This window comes from Sorex araneus, chromosome 4 (assembly GCF_027595985.1).
Source record: "Sorex araneus isolate mSorAra2 chromosome 4, mSorAra2.pri, whole genome shotgun sequence".
Lineage (NCBI taxonomy): Eukaryota > Metazoa > Chordata > Mammalia > Eulipotyphla > Soricidae > Sorex > Sorex araneus.
In genome coordinates, this window is record NC_073305.1 from 88488973 (window position 1) to 88505276 (window position 16304).

Here is a 16304-nt window from a genome sequence, read left to right on the forward strand (position 1 = left end):
AGGAAAGTGTTCATGAGACATTCTTTAGAAAGACAAAGTATCATATTATACATCTCCACATGCACTGGGTACACATATACCTTCCCCTGAAATTAGAGCATCTTGGACCATGTTTGCTTTAAGCAATGCAACATTTTCCATGTACTAAAATCTAGATATAAACCATTAGTGGTATTTTAAAATTCATATCTTTGACCTTTGCACATTCTGAGAGAAAATTATCAACATCTATCAAAATGTTAGAAACATATTTTGTTTTTATTTATTGTTTTTTTTTTTTTTGGTATGTGTGTGGGGGGACACCTGGCTATGCTCAGATTTTACACCTGAGGTCCTAGAATCAGGTTCTAGATTCTGCACTCAGGGATCACTCCTGGCAAGGCTCTGGGGACCATATGTGATGCCTTTGATACCGGAGATTGAACTTGGGTAAGTCACCTGCACGGCAAGACCCCTACCTGCTGTACATTGCCACTGTATCATTCTTATTTGTTACAAAGATGATAATGTTTATTAATGCAGAGTTGTTGAGGGGCTGATTAGTCTACACAGTTCAAGTCTGGAATCTCAAAAATCTCCATTTTATATTCAGGATAATAATAAAACCTACTCACATAATTGGCACATTTTACCATTTTCACTCGAAAGTGCCTAACAACCCCAGTGCGAGGGAAGGAATGAGGGCAGGAGTAAAGGCATTTTCCAGACTGTCTTCACAGCCATGTTTGGCCTTTGAAAATTGTGAATGAGATTGCATTAGTTTCTCCTATGCCTCATAATGTGTGTTCTCTTCCATTTGGAGACTCCTGTACTCCTTTTTTTTTTTTTTGATTGTGGGGGCATTTCTCTCCCTATCATCAAGTTTCCTTGTTTGTCCCTTTTCTTTATCCCGTTTGCTAAAACAACAGGCAATGTAAGACTTCCCACTAGAGGGCACTAATAAGCTGCTCTTACCACCTATCATACCTTAAACATTTCTGGATGACTGAAGATAACAAGTAAACCGGTTGCTCATTGATTTGCTCGAGTGGGCACCAGTAACGTCTCCATTGTGAGACATGTTGTTACTGTTTTTGGCATATCGAATATGCCATGGGGAGCTTGCCAGGCTCTGCTGTGTGGGCAGGATACTCTTGGTAGCTTGCGGGGCTCTCCAGTAAGGACGGAGGAATCGAACCCAGGTTGGTCGGGTGCAAGGCAGATGCCCTACCCGCTGTGCTATCGCTCCAGTCCATGGACACATTATAAAAGTAAAAAATCTTAGGCTAGAGAGATGCTATAGGGATGAAGGGACTTACGGCTTAAAAAAAGGGAAAACTACCATAATGACCTTGCTTTCAAACATTCTAAGTATTCTTTATCAGCATATTTTCAAAACATACAATCAAAAAGCTTCAGATACATTTGTCAATAACCCTGTAACGTTTTCTAAACTTTTTTCTTGTTAAAAAATTCTACACCGACAGATCATAATGAATGAGATACAAAACATTACTATGTGACATGGGAACTATAAGCTTTTCAAAGTTATAGCTGCTCAGACCAAAAATAAACCAACACACATACTTAGAATATACCCTAAAAAATAAATTACCCATTTTATAATTCTCTTTAATAAAGCTTTATGACTCCCTTTTCCTTTCGGAGTGAGGGAAGGGAAGAAAAACCTAAGACTTATTGGACGTATTAATTCTCCCCTGTTTATAAACCAGAACCCACATAGGACAAAGCCAGAGATGAAAGACTTCAATAAGAAATGCTTTAGCAGATACTTTTTGGCTAGTCAACTTTAAATGCCACAGAATATGTCACCAGTTTTACATAAGAAGTTGTAGAAAGAGACAAAGGACAGCATAGGAAAGAAGAGACGAAGGGTCTTTTACAACTCTTTCATGACTCTGGCATTTTCTTTTCCACACCTAAAAGCCAAGATGTATAAACAACGTAATGATTGTAAACATATCACTTTTCAGAAAAAAGGAAAAAGAACAACGGCAAAAAGAAAAAAACAACCCACCCAGGTTTTCTGCAAATTAAAATAACATACCTGGGACTAAAGAGAGAGTACAGGGATTAACGCCCTTGCCCTGCACACGACAGACCCCAGTTCAAACCCCAAGATACGTGGTCTCTAGAAAATTTTCCACAGGCAGCCCTAGGGACCCTGCAAGCTCTAGTAGGTGTGGTCCCGGGTCCCAGGGAACCTTAGCAACCGGGCATCATGAGGCCCTCACATTGTACTGCCTGGCTTGACAAGAACCACAGAGGTTTAGGGCCCCTAAGCACTGCTTATCCCTTCACCCCCACCCTACTCCCTGCCCTCGGTGGCACACATATAAACACAGAGGAGGAAGGGCAAGAGCTGGAGAGTCTGGGCAATGTTTTATCATGGATTCTAAACCCCCAAATCCAAAAAAATTATATGTTTGTGTGCACACATGAGAAACAACAAAGATCTTCATGTGACATGAAAAGTACCAAAATAAAACCAGCTATGTCTTATAAATAAATGCTGATCCTCTGAATAATTGAAGAGTGCAGGTCATACACTGGGGACAGAATGTCACTGGATAATTCAATTAACTGTAATGAGAAGAAAACTGACAAATGCTTATTTTTAGTCCTTTGTAGCTGTCTCAGCAGAGGAGTAGAAGCTACCATTTCCCAAAAACTATGTAAAATTGCAAAAACGTCAGGAAAGAAGTTATTAAATATTTTTAAATACTAAATCAAAGGTGGACTGGTTTATGAAGATATGAAGTTTTCGCCTTGTTAACAGAAATAGTCAAAATAATCAAGTACTTGAAAATCATATATATTTTGTTAACATCCCTGTCTTCTTTATAGCCATTTAAATAAATATTATATCTAACCCACTGTTCTTATATAACAGTCTAATTTTTAAGTTTATAATTTAAATTTCTATTTTTCCAATTGAAAATAATAAAGCTATGAAAGCAAAATATTCACTACAGCAAAAAAGTTGAAGATTATTAAGTTAATTTTCTATTGTTCCATGAAAAACTATCACACTTAAGTGGCTTTAAACAAACACAATTTATTATCTTACAATTCTGTAGCTCAGAAGTCCATTAAATTTCTCAAAGGCTAAATTCAAGCAGTTTCTTAGGTCACTCTCCTTTCTGGAATTTCAAGTATCCATTTCCTGTTCGTTCAGGTTACTGGCAGAATTCAGCTCCCTGCATTTGTAGACTTAAGGGCTAGTTTTCTTGTTGGTTGTAACCAAGGGTTATTCCCAGCAGCTAAAGTTTTAAGAACCCCCTTCCTCTATCTTCAAAGCCAGCAATGATCTGTCAGATTGGTCAGTCCAATCTTAACCCAATTCTCATCCATCTTCTGCTTTTGATTATTCATTATTAGATTGGACTCACCTAGTTTTTCCCATCTCAGGTTAGTATTCCCATCTCAAAGTCAGTAACCTTAATCACATATGCAAATTTCCTTTACCTGGGAGGTTGCTGCTGAGGTTAGTGAGATATTTTCTTGGCTCTCTCCTGGTGGTGGGGATTTTCTCTGTTTCTTCATGTTGTTATGGGCTTTACTATCTGGAGCTCTCGTTAGCTTGGGAGGAACCTCAACTGAAGATTTGGGGCTATGCTCCTTTGACAAAGGACTTTTGTGTGCAAGTTGATGTGTTCATTGACAGTTTTCGTGAAGTTAGGATAGGCTGGGTTAGTTGAGTATTAACATATAGTAACTAAGATGATCAGGGAGTTCTTTGGAGGAATGAATTCTATCAATTGTGGCCAAAGGACAATGCATGGAATGGTAAAAAAAATAACTGCGGCCGCATTAGCGGCTGCCGCTCCGGAAAGAGGCCACGCCCACTTTTGAGGCCACACCCCATAAGATGAGGACACGCCCCTAACCAGCGGAGTGGGGATTGGTCAGGAACCGCCAGCGGCCGCGGAAAGGTGCCAGGCGGGGGCTTCAGGACAAGCCCCAAGCCGAGGCGGGCAGGGGGCGGGGAGGGGGCTTCTCCGCGCTGAGGCAGGCTCTCCAAGGGATTGCCTATTTACCTGCAGGGTCGAGATTGGTCAGGATCCCACGGAAGCGGTGGAAAGGTGCCAGGCGGGGCTTACGGGGGGCGTGTGATCGGCCCGAGGTTATCTAGAGTCACCAAAGCCGCCAGCGCCCGCCCCGCGGCCGGAGCCGAGGGGAGGCTGACCGGGTTGGTTTTGATCTGATAAATGCACGCATCCCCCCTGTGAAGGGGGTCAGCGCCCATCGGGCAAATTTCCTTTACCATGTAAATTTATATATTTAAAAACTCTAGGAATTAAAATATTATTTTTCAGGAGAGAAAAGGGGTAATTATTTTGTCTCCCACAGAAATATTTTTAAATATGTAATAATAAAAATAAATATCCAAAGACAAGTTTATGTTAAACTTCTCTTGGGCAATGAGAGTAAAGATTGTTTAAATTTACATCATGAGGCCAAGGAACTCACACAACTGGGGCTGGAGCAATAGCACAGGTGGTAGGGCATTTGCTTTGCACGCAGCAGTCCTGGGTTTGATACCCAGCATCCCATATGGTCCCCTGAGCACCACCAGGAGTAATTCCTGAGTGCAAAGCCAAGAGTAACCCCTGTGCATCACTGGGTTTGACACAAAAGGCAAAGAACTAACACAACTAACTACAAAGTTCAGTGCCAAACAATGCTCTACTAATTCTTCCCAGTCTAAATAATAAACAGGTAATGAGATATATCCTATAAGCCCCATAATGTTAGAAACTAATTATAAATAAATTTAAAAAATTAACCATTACAAAGGGCTGGAGCGATAGCACAGCATTTGCCTTGCACATGGCTGACCCAGGTTCGATTCTTCCGCCCCTCTCGGAGAGGCCGGCAAGCTACTGAGAGTACCTTGCCCACACGGCAGAGCCTGGCAAGCTACCCATGGCATATTCGATACTCCAAAAACAGTTACAACAAGTCTGACAATGGAGACATTACTCATGCCCGCTCGAGCAAATCAATGAGCAACGGGATGACAGTGACACTGAAGCATTACAAAAATTTAGGTAATCATAATAAGCTTTATACCAAAACCAGTCAGTGTTAATAACTAAAAACCTATACTTTGGTATAATTCATTAATCCAAATGCATATGCTTTATTATAGTAGCACTGTAGTGCTGTCATCCCATTGTTCATTGATTTGTTCTAGCGGGCACCAGTAACGTTTCCATTGTGAGACTTGTTGTTACTGTTTTTGGAATATTGAATACCCCACAGGTAGCTTGCCAGGCTCTGCTGTGCGGGTGGGATACTCTTGGTAGCTTGCTGGGCTCTCCGAGAGGGATGGAGGAATTGAATCCAGCTAATATTAGTAAACTAAATATAGCAATCATTACAGCAAAAACAGAGAATAATTAAGTAGGGCTAATTTCAGGACAAATGTTCTACATCAGTAAGTCCACATCATATAATAATGTCATGTAAGTTAGGATAATTATATTTTAAAATAGGAAATCTAAAATTATTTTAAAATATATTAAATTATAAATTGTTTATTAAAAGAATATAGGACTAGAACTTTGTAAACCTAAATTGAAGTCAATCAAGAGTCAATTGCAATGTCATCCCTGATGAAATACTTTATGGTACTGCTTAAAAACAGGAATATAGCATAGGCCATGTTTGGAAGTAGCAATTTCAAATACATAAGCAGATCCCTTCCAAAAAATAATTATATTATTATGCAGGAATGAATGTAATATTAATGGGAAAGTGAGGAAATACAGTCAGACTATAAATAAAATGGAATGAAATGAAATGAAAAAGACATATTTTCCTTTCTACCATGACAGGGTATGGAATGAATACTATTAAGAAATTAAAGTTGCAGTGGACACTGTTTTTTAATTTTTTAAATGTATGTATGCATTTTTCTATATATTTCTCTATGCAAAGAAAAGATTAGAAAGCATCTCATTGAATCACATTTCTCTCTGGGGAATGGACAGGAGATTTGGTAAGTAAAAGTCTAATTCCAAATTTGCAACACAATTTCTTTATCTTTTCAATATTTAAGAGAAGTTAAATAATAAATGACAGCAAATAATATAATGTACAATAAAAAAATTAGCCAAGGCAGCTTTTATATTCCAAAAATATCCTTAGGAAGAAAAATAATTCCTCCCCCAGGAAATAACCAGCTGAAAATTCAGGTATTTGTGACTGAAATCTCCAGGCTTTCTCAGAGTCAGAATGGGCTACCTCTCCCCACCTCACTGTACTTCTGTAAGCCCAGGCAGTCATATCCACAGCTCAAAGCTGCTCTCCAGTCAAAAAGTTATCTTCAGATGTACCACTCAATTAAGAATTCTGGATTTCCTGAAGCAACATCTCCAAATTCTACAACATTGATAATCTAGTAATTGCACACCAGGTTGGATGGGATCTACCGTAGAAGGCAACCAATCTCAACCATCCAAACAGTAACACAGAAGGCTTAACCTGTAACAACATCTGAGTTATCCCTCATATAAGGATTTAATGTTCCCATTGTGAGATATAACAATTAACACTAATTTTCTTCTTTGGAAATTAGCAATCTGTCAGCAGTTTATTGATAGCAAGCAATATGGAGGCAGGCTTGAAGGGTTGGTTGGGAAAATTGAGACGATGGTGGAGGGAAGGTGATAATGGTAATGGGATTGGTTTTGGTATACTGAGTGCCTGTAACAAATCATCATGAACAAGTTTGCAAACCACAGTGATTATATAAGAGGTAGCAGAAAAAATGCACATAAACTTACTATCTCATGTAAATTCCAAAACATATTAACACAGAATTTCTTGTAAAAGTTTTATTAATAACAGGTGAAGCATGACTATTACCATAATATAAAACAAATTTTAGTGCAATATATTGCATTCCAGAGCTGAAAATTTACTTAGGTAAATGAGAATAAGCATTTATTATATTGTATTAAAGGGTTTTATTTTCTTTGTTTATATAGGTCCAAATCATCAAGCAGTCACAAATTGGCTTTTATGATTTATTTTCTGATCAATCTAAGAGAAAGACAGAAAAAAGAAAGGAAGAAAGAAAGAAAGAAGGAAAGAAAGAAGGAAAGAAAGAGAACAAGAAAAAGAAAAGTCAGGTTTTTCTTTGTATTCAAGTCATCTAAGAAGCTGTTGCTTAACATCAGGTTTTCAAAATGAAAACCTAAAGATACTGACAATTGTGGCTAATGTTTAGTTTTAAACATCAACAAAGTAAAGAAATTCTAAAGCTCACCTTAGACGTAGAGGGACCATAACATGGACGCATTACTGTGACTTGAGAGGGCAGCCTAGTTGTTTTTTTCTCATATATTTTATTCTTGCAGATAATTTCTTCATGTTGCCAAGGAAATACTGTCTTAGACAAAGATACCAGTGTTGTACCTTGCTGCGTCTGGTGTCTGTCAAGCAACACTCAGGGGGCTTCAGGGTCATTCCCAGCCTTACTAGGTCAATGGGAACGGATAGCTTAGTGCTTGGTACAATGGTGCTCAGGCCCAGCTGTGTTCAGGGGCCTCCGGGATTCTACCCAGAGGTATTCAGTGAGCATGGTGCTGGTGCTCTGACTCAGGCACATGGCTTAGCAGTAGGGCACCTGCCTTGCATGTGTGGGGATCTAGGTGTTTTTTTTTTTTTTTGGTTTTTGGGTCACACCTGGCGATGCACAGGGGTTACTCCTGGCTCTTCACTCAGGAATTACCCCTGGCGGTGCTCAGGGGACCTTATGGGATGCTGGGATTAGAACTTGGGTCGGCCGCGTGCAAGGCAAACGCCCTACCCGCTGTGCTATCGCTCCAGCCCCCAAGGGGGCTCTAGGTTTGATTCCCACCACAGCAGTTTAATTAGCTTGCTTCAAGAATTTTATACATATATTTGGCCTTTATGCACTAATGATGACATATCAATAAGCACATACACCACAAATACACACACATAAGTAATTAAAATATCTACTTGTCTCAAGTAAACGATAGCTTGGAAAGGCTCCACTGTTAACATTACACCACAAAGACAAGCATAACTTGTGGTTTAGCAAGAATATGATAGGCACGAGGAAAAGGGAACAACAAAGCCTCTGAAAACCAACGTCCTCAGAACAGTGATCTCTGTGTCTCCATTTCTGGAAAAGCAACAGGGCAAAAGATTTCAAAGGAAAAAAAAGTCTCACATCTTTAATTGAGATAGAAGTGCATCTTCAGTCTTCTCAATTAGTTACTAGGCCCCGCACAGCGGGACTGGTTAGTGAGAGAACTAGCCATGAGTGAATGGCTCAGATTCCTGAGGAAAAATGTTGCACTGTGTTCCTGGGACTAAGCACCAGAACAAGAACAGGAATGATGGTAAAGGAGTGAAAACTACAATATAGCGGCTGGTTTGTTCAGCAAGAATTACCCAGAGCATGGGGCTGGAGCGATAGCACAGTGGGTAGGGCATTTGCCTTGCATGTGGCCGACCTGGGTTCGATTCCCAGCATCTCATATGGTCCCCTGAGAACTGCTATGAGTAATTCCTGAGTGCAAAGCCAGGAGCAATCCCTGAGCATCACCAGGTGTGACCCAAAAAGAAAAAAAAAAAAGGATTACCCAGCACAGCGGTAAGGTGTTCACCTTTCACTCAGCCTACCCATGTTCGATTCCTCTGCCCCCCTGGGAGAGCCCGGCAAGCTACCGAGAGTATTGCGCCCCCACGGTGGAACCTGGCAAGCTCCCTGTGGCATATTTGATACGCCAAAAACAGTAACAATAAGTCTCACAATGTGAGAGGTTACTGGTGCCTGCTTGAACAAATTGATGAGCAATGGGATGACAGTGACAGTGACCAAGAGCAATTGGTTAACTGATTCTGGTCTAAGAGCAGAATGAGCTTTAAAAAAAAAGCCAGTGTTTCTAGTTACAATTTTTCAATCAGGTTCAGTTTTGGATAACATCCTGTCCCTGGAGTCTGCTAACTGCCCAAGATAACCCCCTATGTCTCCCTGCCAATCCCCTAAGGGCTCAAGATAAAATCAGAACTATTTTGTGAGCATTAGAAAAATATACTTTTCACCACCCAAGGATGCCTTGAAGCAATTTCATTGTTCCTCATTCCTTTGCACAAAAGTGAGAATTTAGTCAGAAAGTCAAACATCTTTTTATTTTTTTAAAAGAAATGTTGCAAAGCATTGACAGCCCAGGCCTTAATTTTTTAGGAGGATTTATAAAAACAATTATATGCTTAGGAGAGAAAGTAAAATACAAACAAACACGGAACATAACAGGCATCAAAAACCAACCTGGGTGCAGAGGGAATAAGCAGTTATTAAAATATGAGTAAACCATTATATCATTATGAATCTTCTGTGTGCATACATATTCATGATATTATCTTTTAATTATGAATTTTATACATTGTCCGTAAGTCTTAGGTATTTACATTGCTCTAACTTTTCAGTTATACAGAGAAGATAAAGTTGGCTTAAAGTTACTAAACAAAATAATTTTAAAAATAAAAATACAAACAAGTATACAAAATAGCCTTATGGTTTTGGGATTTGGGGTCACACCCAGAAGTGCTTAGAAACTGCCCCAGCTCTGTGTTCAGGGGTCACTCCTATTGGTGCTCGAGGACAAGGTGGTATTGTGACTGAGCCAGGGTCAGTCGCATGCAAGACAAGCACCTTGAGCCCGTACTAACGCTCCAGTTCCCCAATTCACTTTCAAAACACATCAAAGTTAAACAAAATAGTTGTGATAGAAAGTAGTGGTCACTGGGGACTTCACTTTTAATAAATATGTCATTTAAACCCATTTATTGTTTTAAGCCAAACTGTTTTGCTCAATATATGTCTCTAAGTTTGAGATAAGAATTTATATTCTATGTATTTTACATAATTACATAAATGATGAAGAGCTAGACTGGACCAAAAAAAAGAGCCCTCACACACTTCGGTGATGTGAGTTGTGATATATCAATATATCTATCCTTCAGTCAACAATACTGTAATCATGAGATGCATGCTACTATAACTGTCACTGTCACTGTCATTCCGCTGCTCATCGATTTGCTCAAGCAGGCACCAATAACGTCTCCATTGTGAGACTTGTTGTTACTGTTTTTGGCATATCGAATATACCATGGGTAGCTTGCCAGGTTCTACCGTGTGGTCGAGATACTCTCGGTAGCTTGCCGGGCTCTCCAAGAGGGGCGGAGGACTCAAACCCGGGTCGGCTGCATGCTAGGCAGACGCCCTACTGCTGTACTATCGCTCCAGCCTGCTACAATAACCAAACTCAAAAATTTCCTATCAAGGATCCAGGCTGCTGGGAATGAAATGAAGCCCAGGGACTGTTCTAGAGACCAAAAATCTGAACCCAAATCTTGACAAATTTATGTTCTCCCTATGGACACTAGGAGGAAACTAATCCTACGCACTCCAGCTTCTGGCAGGTGCCAGCATTCCTTCCATATCACAGTTCTCCCCCTCACCTACTCCTATGCTTCTCTCTATTATAGGGGTCGCTCCTGATGGTAGTTGGGGGTCACCAGAGTAACTGAACACAGGACCTCACACATACAAGGCATATGTACTATTACTCTAACTGCATTCTGGTACCAACTTTTTTTCTCTCTTGCATGGAAGTCTGTAGTGACATTCAGGGCCAAGTGAGAAAAGCCAATTTTCCTTCCACATACCATTTGATTGCATATGCAATATACTTTTTCCAAATAAAGAACAATTTACAAGGTTCAGGGATTAAGGATTTGATACCTTTGGGTGACAGGTCTCAACCCACCACAGTTCAGTCTCTGTCCCCTACATTTTCACATTTATCCCATATGAAAATACATTCATCCTGTCCTAACATCTTCAAAACACTCAACTCTTTATACCATATCTCTAAATAACTAAAGTGTTTTTTCTTTTTTTGTTTTTTGGGTCCTACCTGGTGATGCTCAGGGGTTACTCCTGGCTCTGCACTCAGAAATTACTCCTGGCGGTGCTCAGGGGACCATATGAAATGCCAGGGACTGAGTCCAGGTCAGCTGCATGCAAAGCAAATGCTCTACCACGATACTATCACTCTGGCCCCAACTAAAGCTTTTTGATTCCAAGATTGTTATTTACATCATATAGAAGAATGATTCTTCCTCAGGAGATCTCATACTTTTCTGTAAATTTGTGAAAGTATTGCCTACTTCCAAATACAGTGTAAGAACAGCCTTCTGAAACTTAGTCAAAACATCTACAATCCAAAATGGCAGAATAGAAAGAAAAAGAAAGAAATGTCCCTGGTAATCTCAAAACCCAGCAACACTGATGCTATTTGATGTCAGGTTCTGGGTAATATTTCATAATTAAGTTCTACTATCTTGTCCAGTGACCTGATCCTCAAATTCAGTCTTCATTTTTCTTTCAGGATAGTCACTGTCACTGTCACTGTCATCCCGTTGCTCATCGATTTGCTTGAGCGGGCACCAGTAATGTCTCCATTGTGAGACTAGTTGTTACTGTTTTTGGCATATCGAATACGCCATGGGGAGCTTGCCAGGCTCTGCGGTGGAGGCGAGATACTCTTGATATCTTGCCGGGCTCTCTGAGAGGGGCGGAGGAATCAAACCCAGGTCAGCTGCGTGTAAGGCAAATGCCCTACCCGCTGTGCTATCACTCCAGTTACTTAAAATAAAAAGAATACATGCTTTTCAATGCTGACTCTAAACTCATTTTGTGTACACAACTTTTTCTTTAACTTTTCTTGGGGATGGACTGGGCCTCACCCAGCTGTGCTCATGGCTCTGTGCTCAGGTATAACTCCTGGTGTACTGGGGTGACCATATGTGGTGCTAGGGACCAAACAGGTCAGGTACAAGGCAAGTAAGTACTTTAACTCCTCCACTATTATTCTGGCCCATTTTTACAACCTTTTGAGCCCCCTCCAGGCCCAAATCTCCACAACATTTTTACTACTATGTCATGATAGTGTTATTCTGACTCCTTTAAGACATGACCATGACAAATTAATCCTGACATTCTTCTCAGTTACAAATATTTGCTGTGAGACAGACACTCAGTTAAGCTTAATTAAGCTTATTGACTAAATAACTAAAAGATTATCATCTTAAACACTGTGAGGCATGGTTAAAACCAATTACAATAAATTCAGCAAGAGTGAAAACAGTTTTCAATCACCTACAAGGAAGTTAAGTGGGTACAACCTGCCACATAGAAAGTAATACAGGATTAACCAGTATTAGCCTTTAAAATTCAAATTTAGTCAATGCCAGTGTACTTTAAAGTAACAAAATAAATTCTCCATAAAACATATCTTTTGCTCTCACTTTGAGTTCTAGAAATTAGTGTTCATATTTAATAACTTTCTTACAGAAATGCATCAACATCTAACAGCTACAAGTGGCATTTAACTTTAAAACATTTTTCTAAGAGCTTCTTCTCCTAATTTGAACTCATTATTTTACTTGGCTTCCACATCATAGATCAAAGAAGTGAACGTGTTCTTTATCACATACATGGGATTTTCCCAGGTGTTTAAGAAATATAGGGAGTGAATATTACACTTGTTAGGTGATTGGAAAACTTTTCCTAAGGGATTCGGACTAAATTTTGTTATGAAAGGATAAAAATAGATAAAAGGAAAAGACAATAAGGGGAAATTAAAATCCTCACTGATAAAATATTCCTTAAAAACTTGGGATAATTCCATGCATTTGATAATTGTTTTCACAATTCTAAAAGTATGTTTTCTGATGTGAGTCTCACAATAACCGTGTAAAGTTGGCTTTTAAATATGTGCATTTTTCACATGAGATAAAAGGTATTCAGAGATGTAAAGTTATTGGAGCCAGGGAGATAGTACAGTGGGTACGGTGTTTCCCTTGAAGCCGTGGACCTGGGCTCAAACACCGGCCCCACATAGGGTTCCTCCCTAAAAGAAGTGATCCCTGAGTGCAGAGCCAGGAGTCAGGCCTGAACATTGCCAAGTGTTGCCAAAGCAAGGCGGTAGAGGGAAGAGATGTAGAATGATTTATATAAGCTCAGATAGCTGTTTACATAGCAGAAACTCTTCAAATGCTTCCAATTCCACGTCAAACCCATGTTTGGCACTAACTATAAACTGCCTTGAACTAGCAATTATCTGTCTTATTTTTCTGTCATCCAAATGAGAAAATAAGTTTCTTGAAAACAATAACTTTATAAAGAACTTTGTCAGTGCAAAATAATATATAAGGTGAAAATTGAATAAAATTGTGTCTGATTGTAAGAGTATTTATTTATGTCTCACTAACTGCATTAAGAACTCTCTTACTTACGTCCCATATTTTGATTAAGCACTCAAATGAACATCGTAAGATAAACTGCAATATAACTTAGTCATGATTTTGTTTCTTGACCTAATTTCCCAAGGAAAATTGTAGAGTACCTGAAGAGAGGCACCTTTAATAAATATATGTGATCTGCTGGTCACTGAGGGCCATGAGTAGTAGGAATAAAAGTTGAATAAACAGATTAGATTTCCAAAACTCAGTTGAAGAATCATCTGGCACACTTGTTAAAAACAGATGTGCCTAGAATCTATCTATCTATCTATCTATCTATCTATCTATCTATCTATCTATCTATCTATCTATCTATCTCTTTCTCTCAATCAGTTAGCTCTCCCAGAGAGAATATAATAAGACAATGAACAAATATAGCAAAGTGCCATTGACTCAAGCTCAGCAACGGTTTAGGTTTTTTATATTCAGGACACATTTGTATAGGCATGAGTGCTTAGGTGTTCATACTTAATGTAAATTTTCTTGCTGCCTAAAATTCTTCCTGATTTGTAAAAGTGAGAAAATATTTCAAATACTCTGATATTTTAAGCATTCCACAAAGAGCTTCTACAACTTCCAAGTATGGACATGCTGCACGAGCAGAGCACATTGAAAGAGAGTTAAATAGTCAACAGAGAGGAGAGTGGTTACTTCCTGCAGAGAGGAGTTGAGAGGTACTCACAGGCTCTCCCCGAGGTCCATCCTGTCCTGGAGCCCCTGGAGGTCCTGCTTCTCCCTTTTAATAGTAATAAAAAATAGAAATTCCCTTTTCAGATATTCTTAGCAAGATAAATGTACATGATGTTACACATTAAAACACATTTAACACAAACATAAAAATTAAAATTAGATAGAGAAAAACATATCAACTTATCCTGACATCAAATTTTATGTAATTCATAAACAGTAACAACAAGTCTCACAATGGAGATGTTACTGGTACCCGCTTGAGCAAGTAGATGAAATAAATATCAAATAATATCAAATAATGAAATATTAAATAAATATCAAATTTATAGATTATACAATTTAAAATAATAATACAATTTAAAATAATAGATACATTATTTTAAATTACACACTTAAAAATAATAGGTAAAAATAACTTTCGTAGTAATGGCTATTCTCTTAAGAATAGGACACTGATGTTGGTTTCTTCAAAGTAACAATGACTCCCCAATTTTTTTTTAATCTATTTCTGCTTTTACTTTTTTTTTTTGAAAGTGAGCCACACCCAGTGATGTTCAGGACTTACTCCTGGTTCTGTTCTCAGGGATCACTCAGGGGTAACTCCTGGCTCAGGGGACCATATAGGTTGCTGGGGATGGACCCAGTGTTTGGCATGTGCTAGGTAAGTGTTCTATCCCCTCTCCAGCTCCTCTTACTACTTTTACTTACCATAGATCATCCTGCTGAATCATATTGACCTTTACCTCCAAAGAGTTATTTTTAGTAAAAATAAAACTTTCATGAAGGATTCCATTTTAATAGGTTCTTAACTGAAAGTATTTCACATTTTAAACTCATGTATTTAAACATCTAAGACACAGAATTTTAAATGGCTGCCGAAACTATAATTTTCCACTACATATCTTTAAATAACTGCTCAAATAATTTAGCATATTATTGAATTTTTGTCTTCATGAATAAAAATTTTTAAATGAATAACTGGTTTACACTAAAGCATGACACTAGACTTAGAAAAATAATACACACTAATTCAATTTAATCCTGAGATATAATAACAAAAGATCAGTAGAGCTATAGAACTGCTTAAAAAATAAAGGGAGTGGAGAGCCTATTGAACCACATTCACATACATCTTTAACAACAGCTTAATATATTTTAAATGTCATAAAAACAGTTGTTTTATCAAGAGTTTCATCATAATTTTACATCGGGAAGATTATTTGAGTTAAATATGATTTTAACAGTAAAAAAATTTTTTCTTTAGGTATTCAATTATGGCTTCTGGGGCCTGAGAGATAGTACAGTGGGTAGGGCGCTTGCTTTGCATGTGTTCCACCTGGGTTCAATCCCAGAATCCCTTACAGTCTTCCGAGCACCTCCAGGAGTAATTCCTGAGTGCAAAGTCAGGAGTCATTCCTGAACATTGCCGGATATGACCAAAAATGCAGAAAAAATCATTGACTGTTTTGATTTGGGATACATTTTTTTTTCATCTTGCAGTTTCCTTAAATTCAAAAGACTAATTTTTAAATTTGAAACTCATAATGATGACTAAACTGAAAATGCATATAAAATACTGTGAAAAGAGGCAGGTAGGAAATACCCAATACGTTTTCAATTGTAATCACCTTTCCTCCCTGCACTTACTGTTGTCCAGTTTAAATGTAATGTTTTAGCACTTAACTGCTCTATAATATTCTTATTTATTTATCTCACTGTTCATTTGCTAATGCCAATTCCAAAACTGAGTAAATCAAACTGAAAGCCACTTTAGAACCACACTTGGGCTTCTGCTGTGGCTTTACTAGGCAAGAATTGTTCTATAGTCCCACAGACTGTAACTTTTGACTTCAAATGAACTTAAATACAGTGTCTACAATTCATTGGGATCCTCTCTGTCACATTGTCCACATATCAATATAAAAAGCTCTTAATCAATAAAAACCTGTCTCTCTCAACAAATGATGACTCCCACATCATGTTACCAAATTAATGCATTTGCAGCATTTTGTTTATATTTGATCCCTTATCCAATCATATATATATACACATATATATATACATATTTTCAGCCTAATGGAACTATATTCTTGGGTATGCTACAGTTATCTTAAATATATTATTTACCTCATTTCTCCACATTCCCAATAGGGAATATTCTAAATTATTACCAATAAATAAATCCCCTGATGAGGGAAAGTTCAATGTCATGATATAAGAAAAAAAGAACCCCTAATGAGGCTGGAGTGATAGCACAG

The 16304-nt window shown here is 38.3% G+C and overlaps 1 protein-coding gene across 1 annotated transcript in view; it reads right to left on the reverse strand.

Moving 5' to 3' along the window:
- COL21A1 (collagen type XXI alpha 1 chain) overlaps positions 1-16304 on the reverse strand; it is a 216607-nt gene that overhangs the window by 36653 nt on the left and 163650 nt on the right. Inside the window, exon 17 of the mRNA XM_004605865.2 lies at positions 14039-14092. Coding sequence (XP_004605922.2) covers positions 14039-14092 — 54 coding nt within the window. The remainder of the gene's footprint in view (positions 1-14038; positions 14093-16304) is intronic.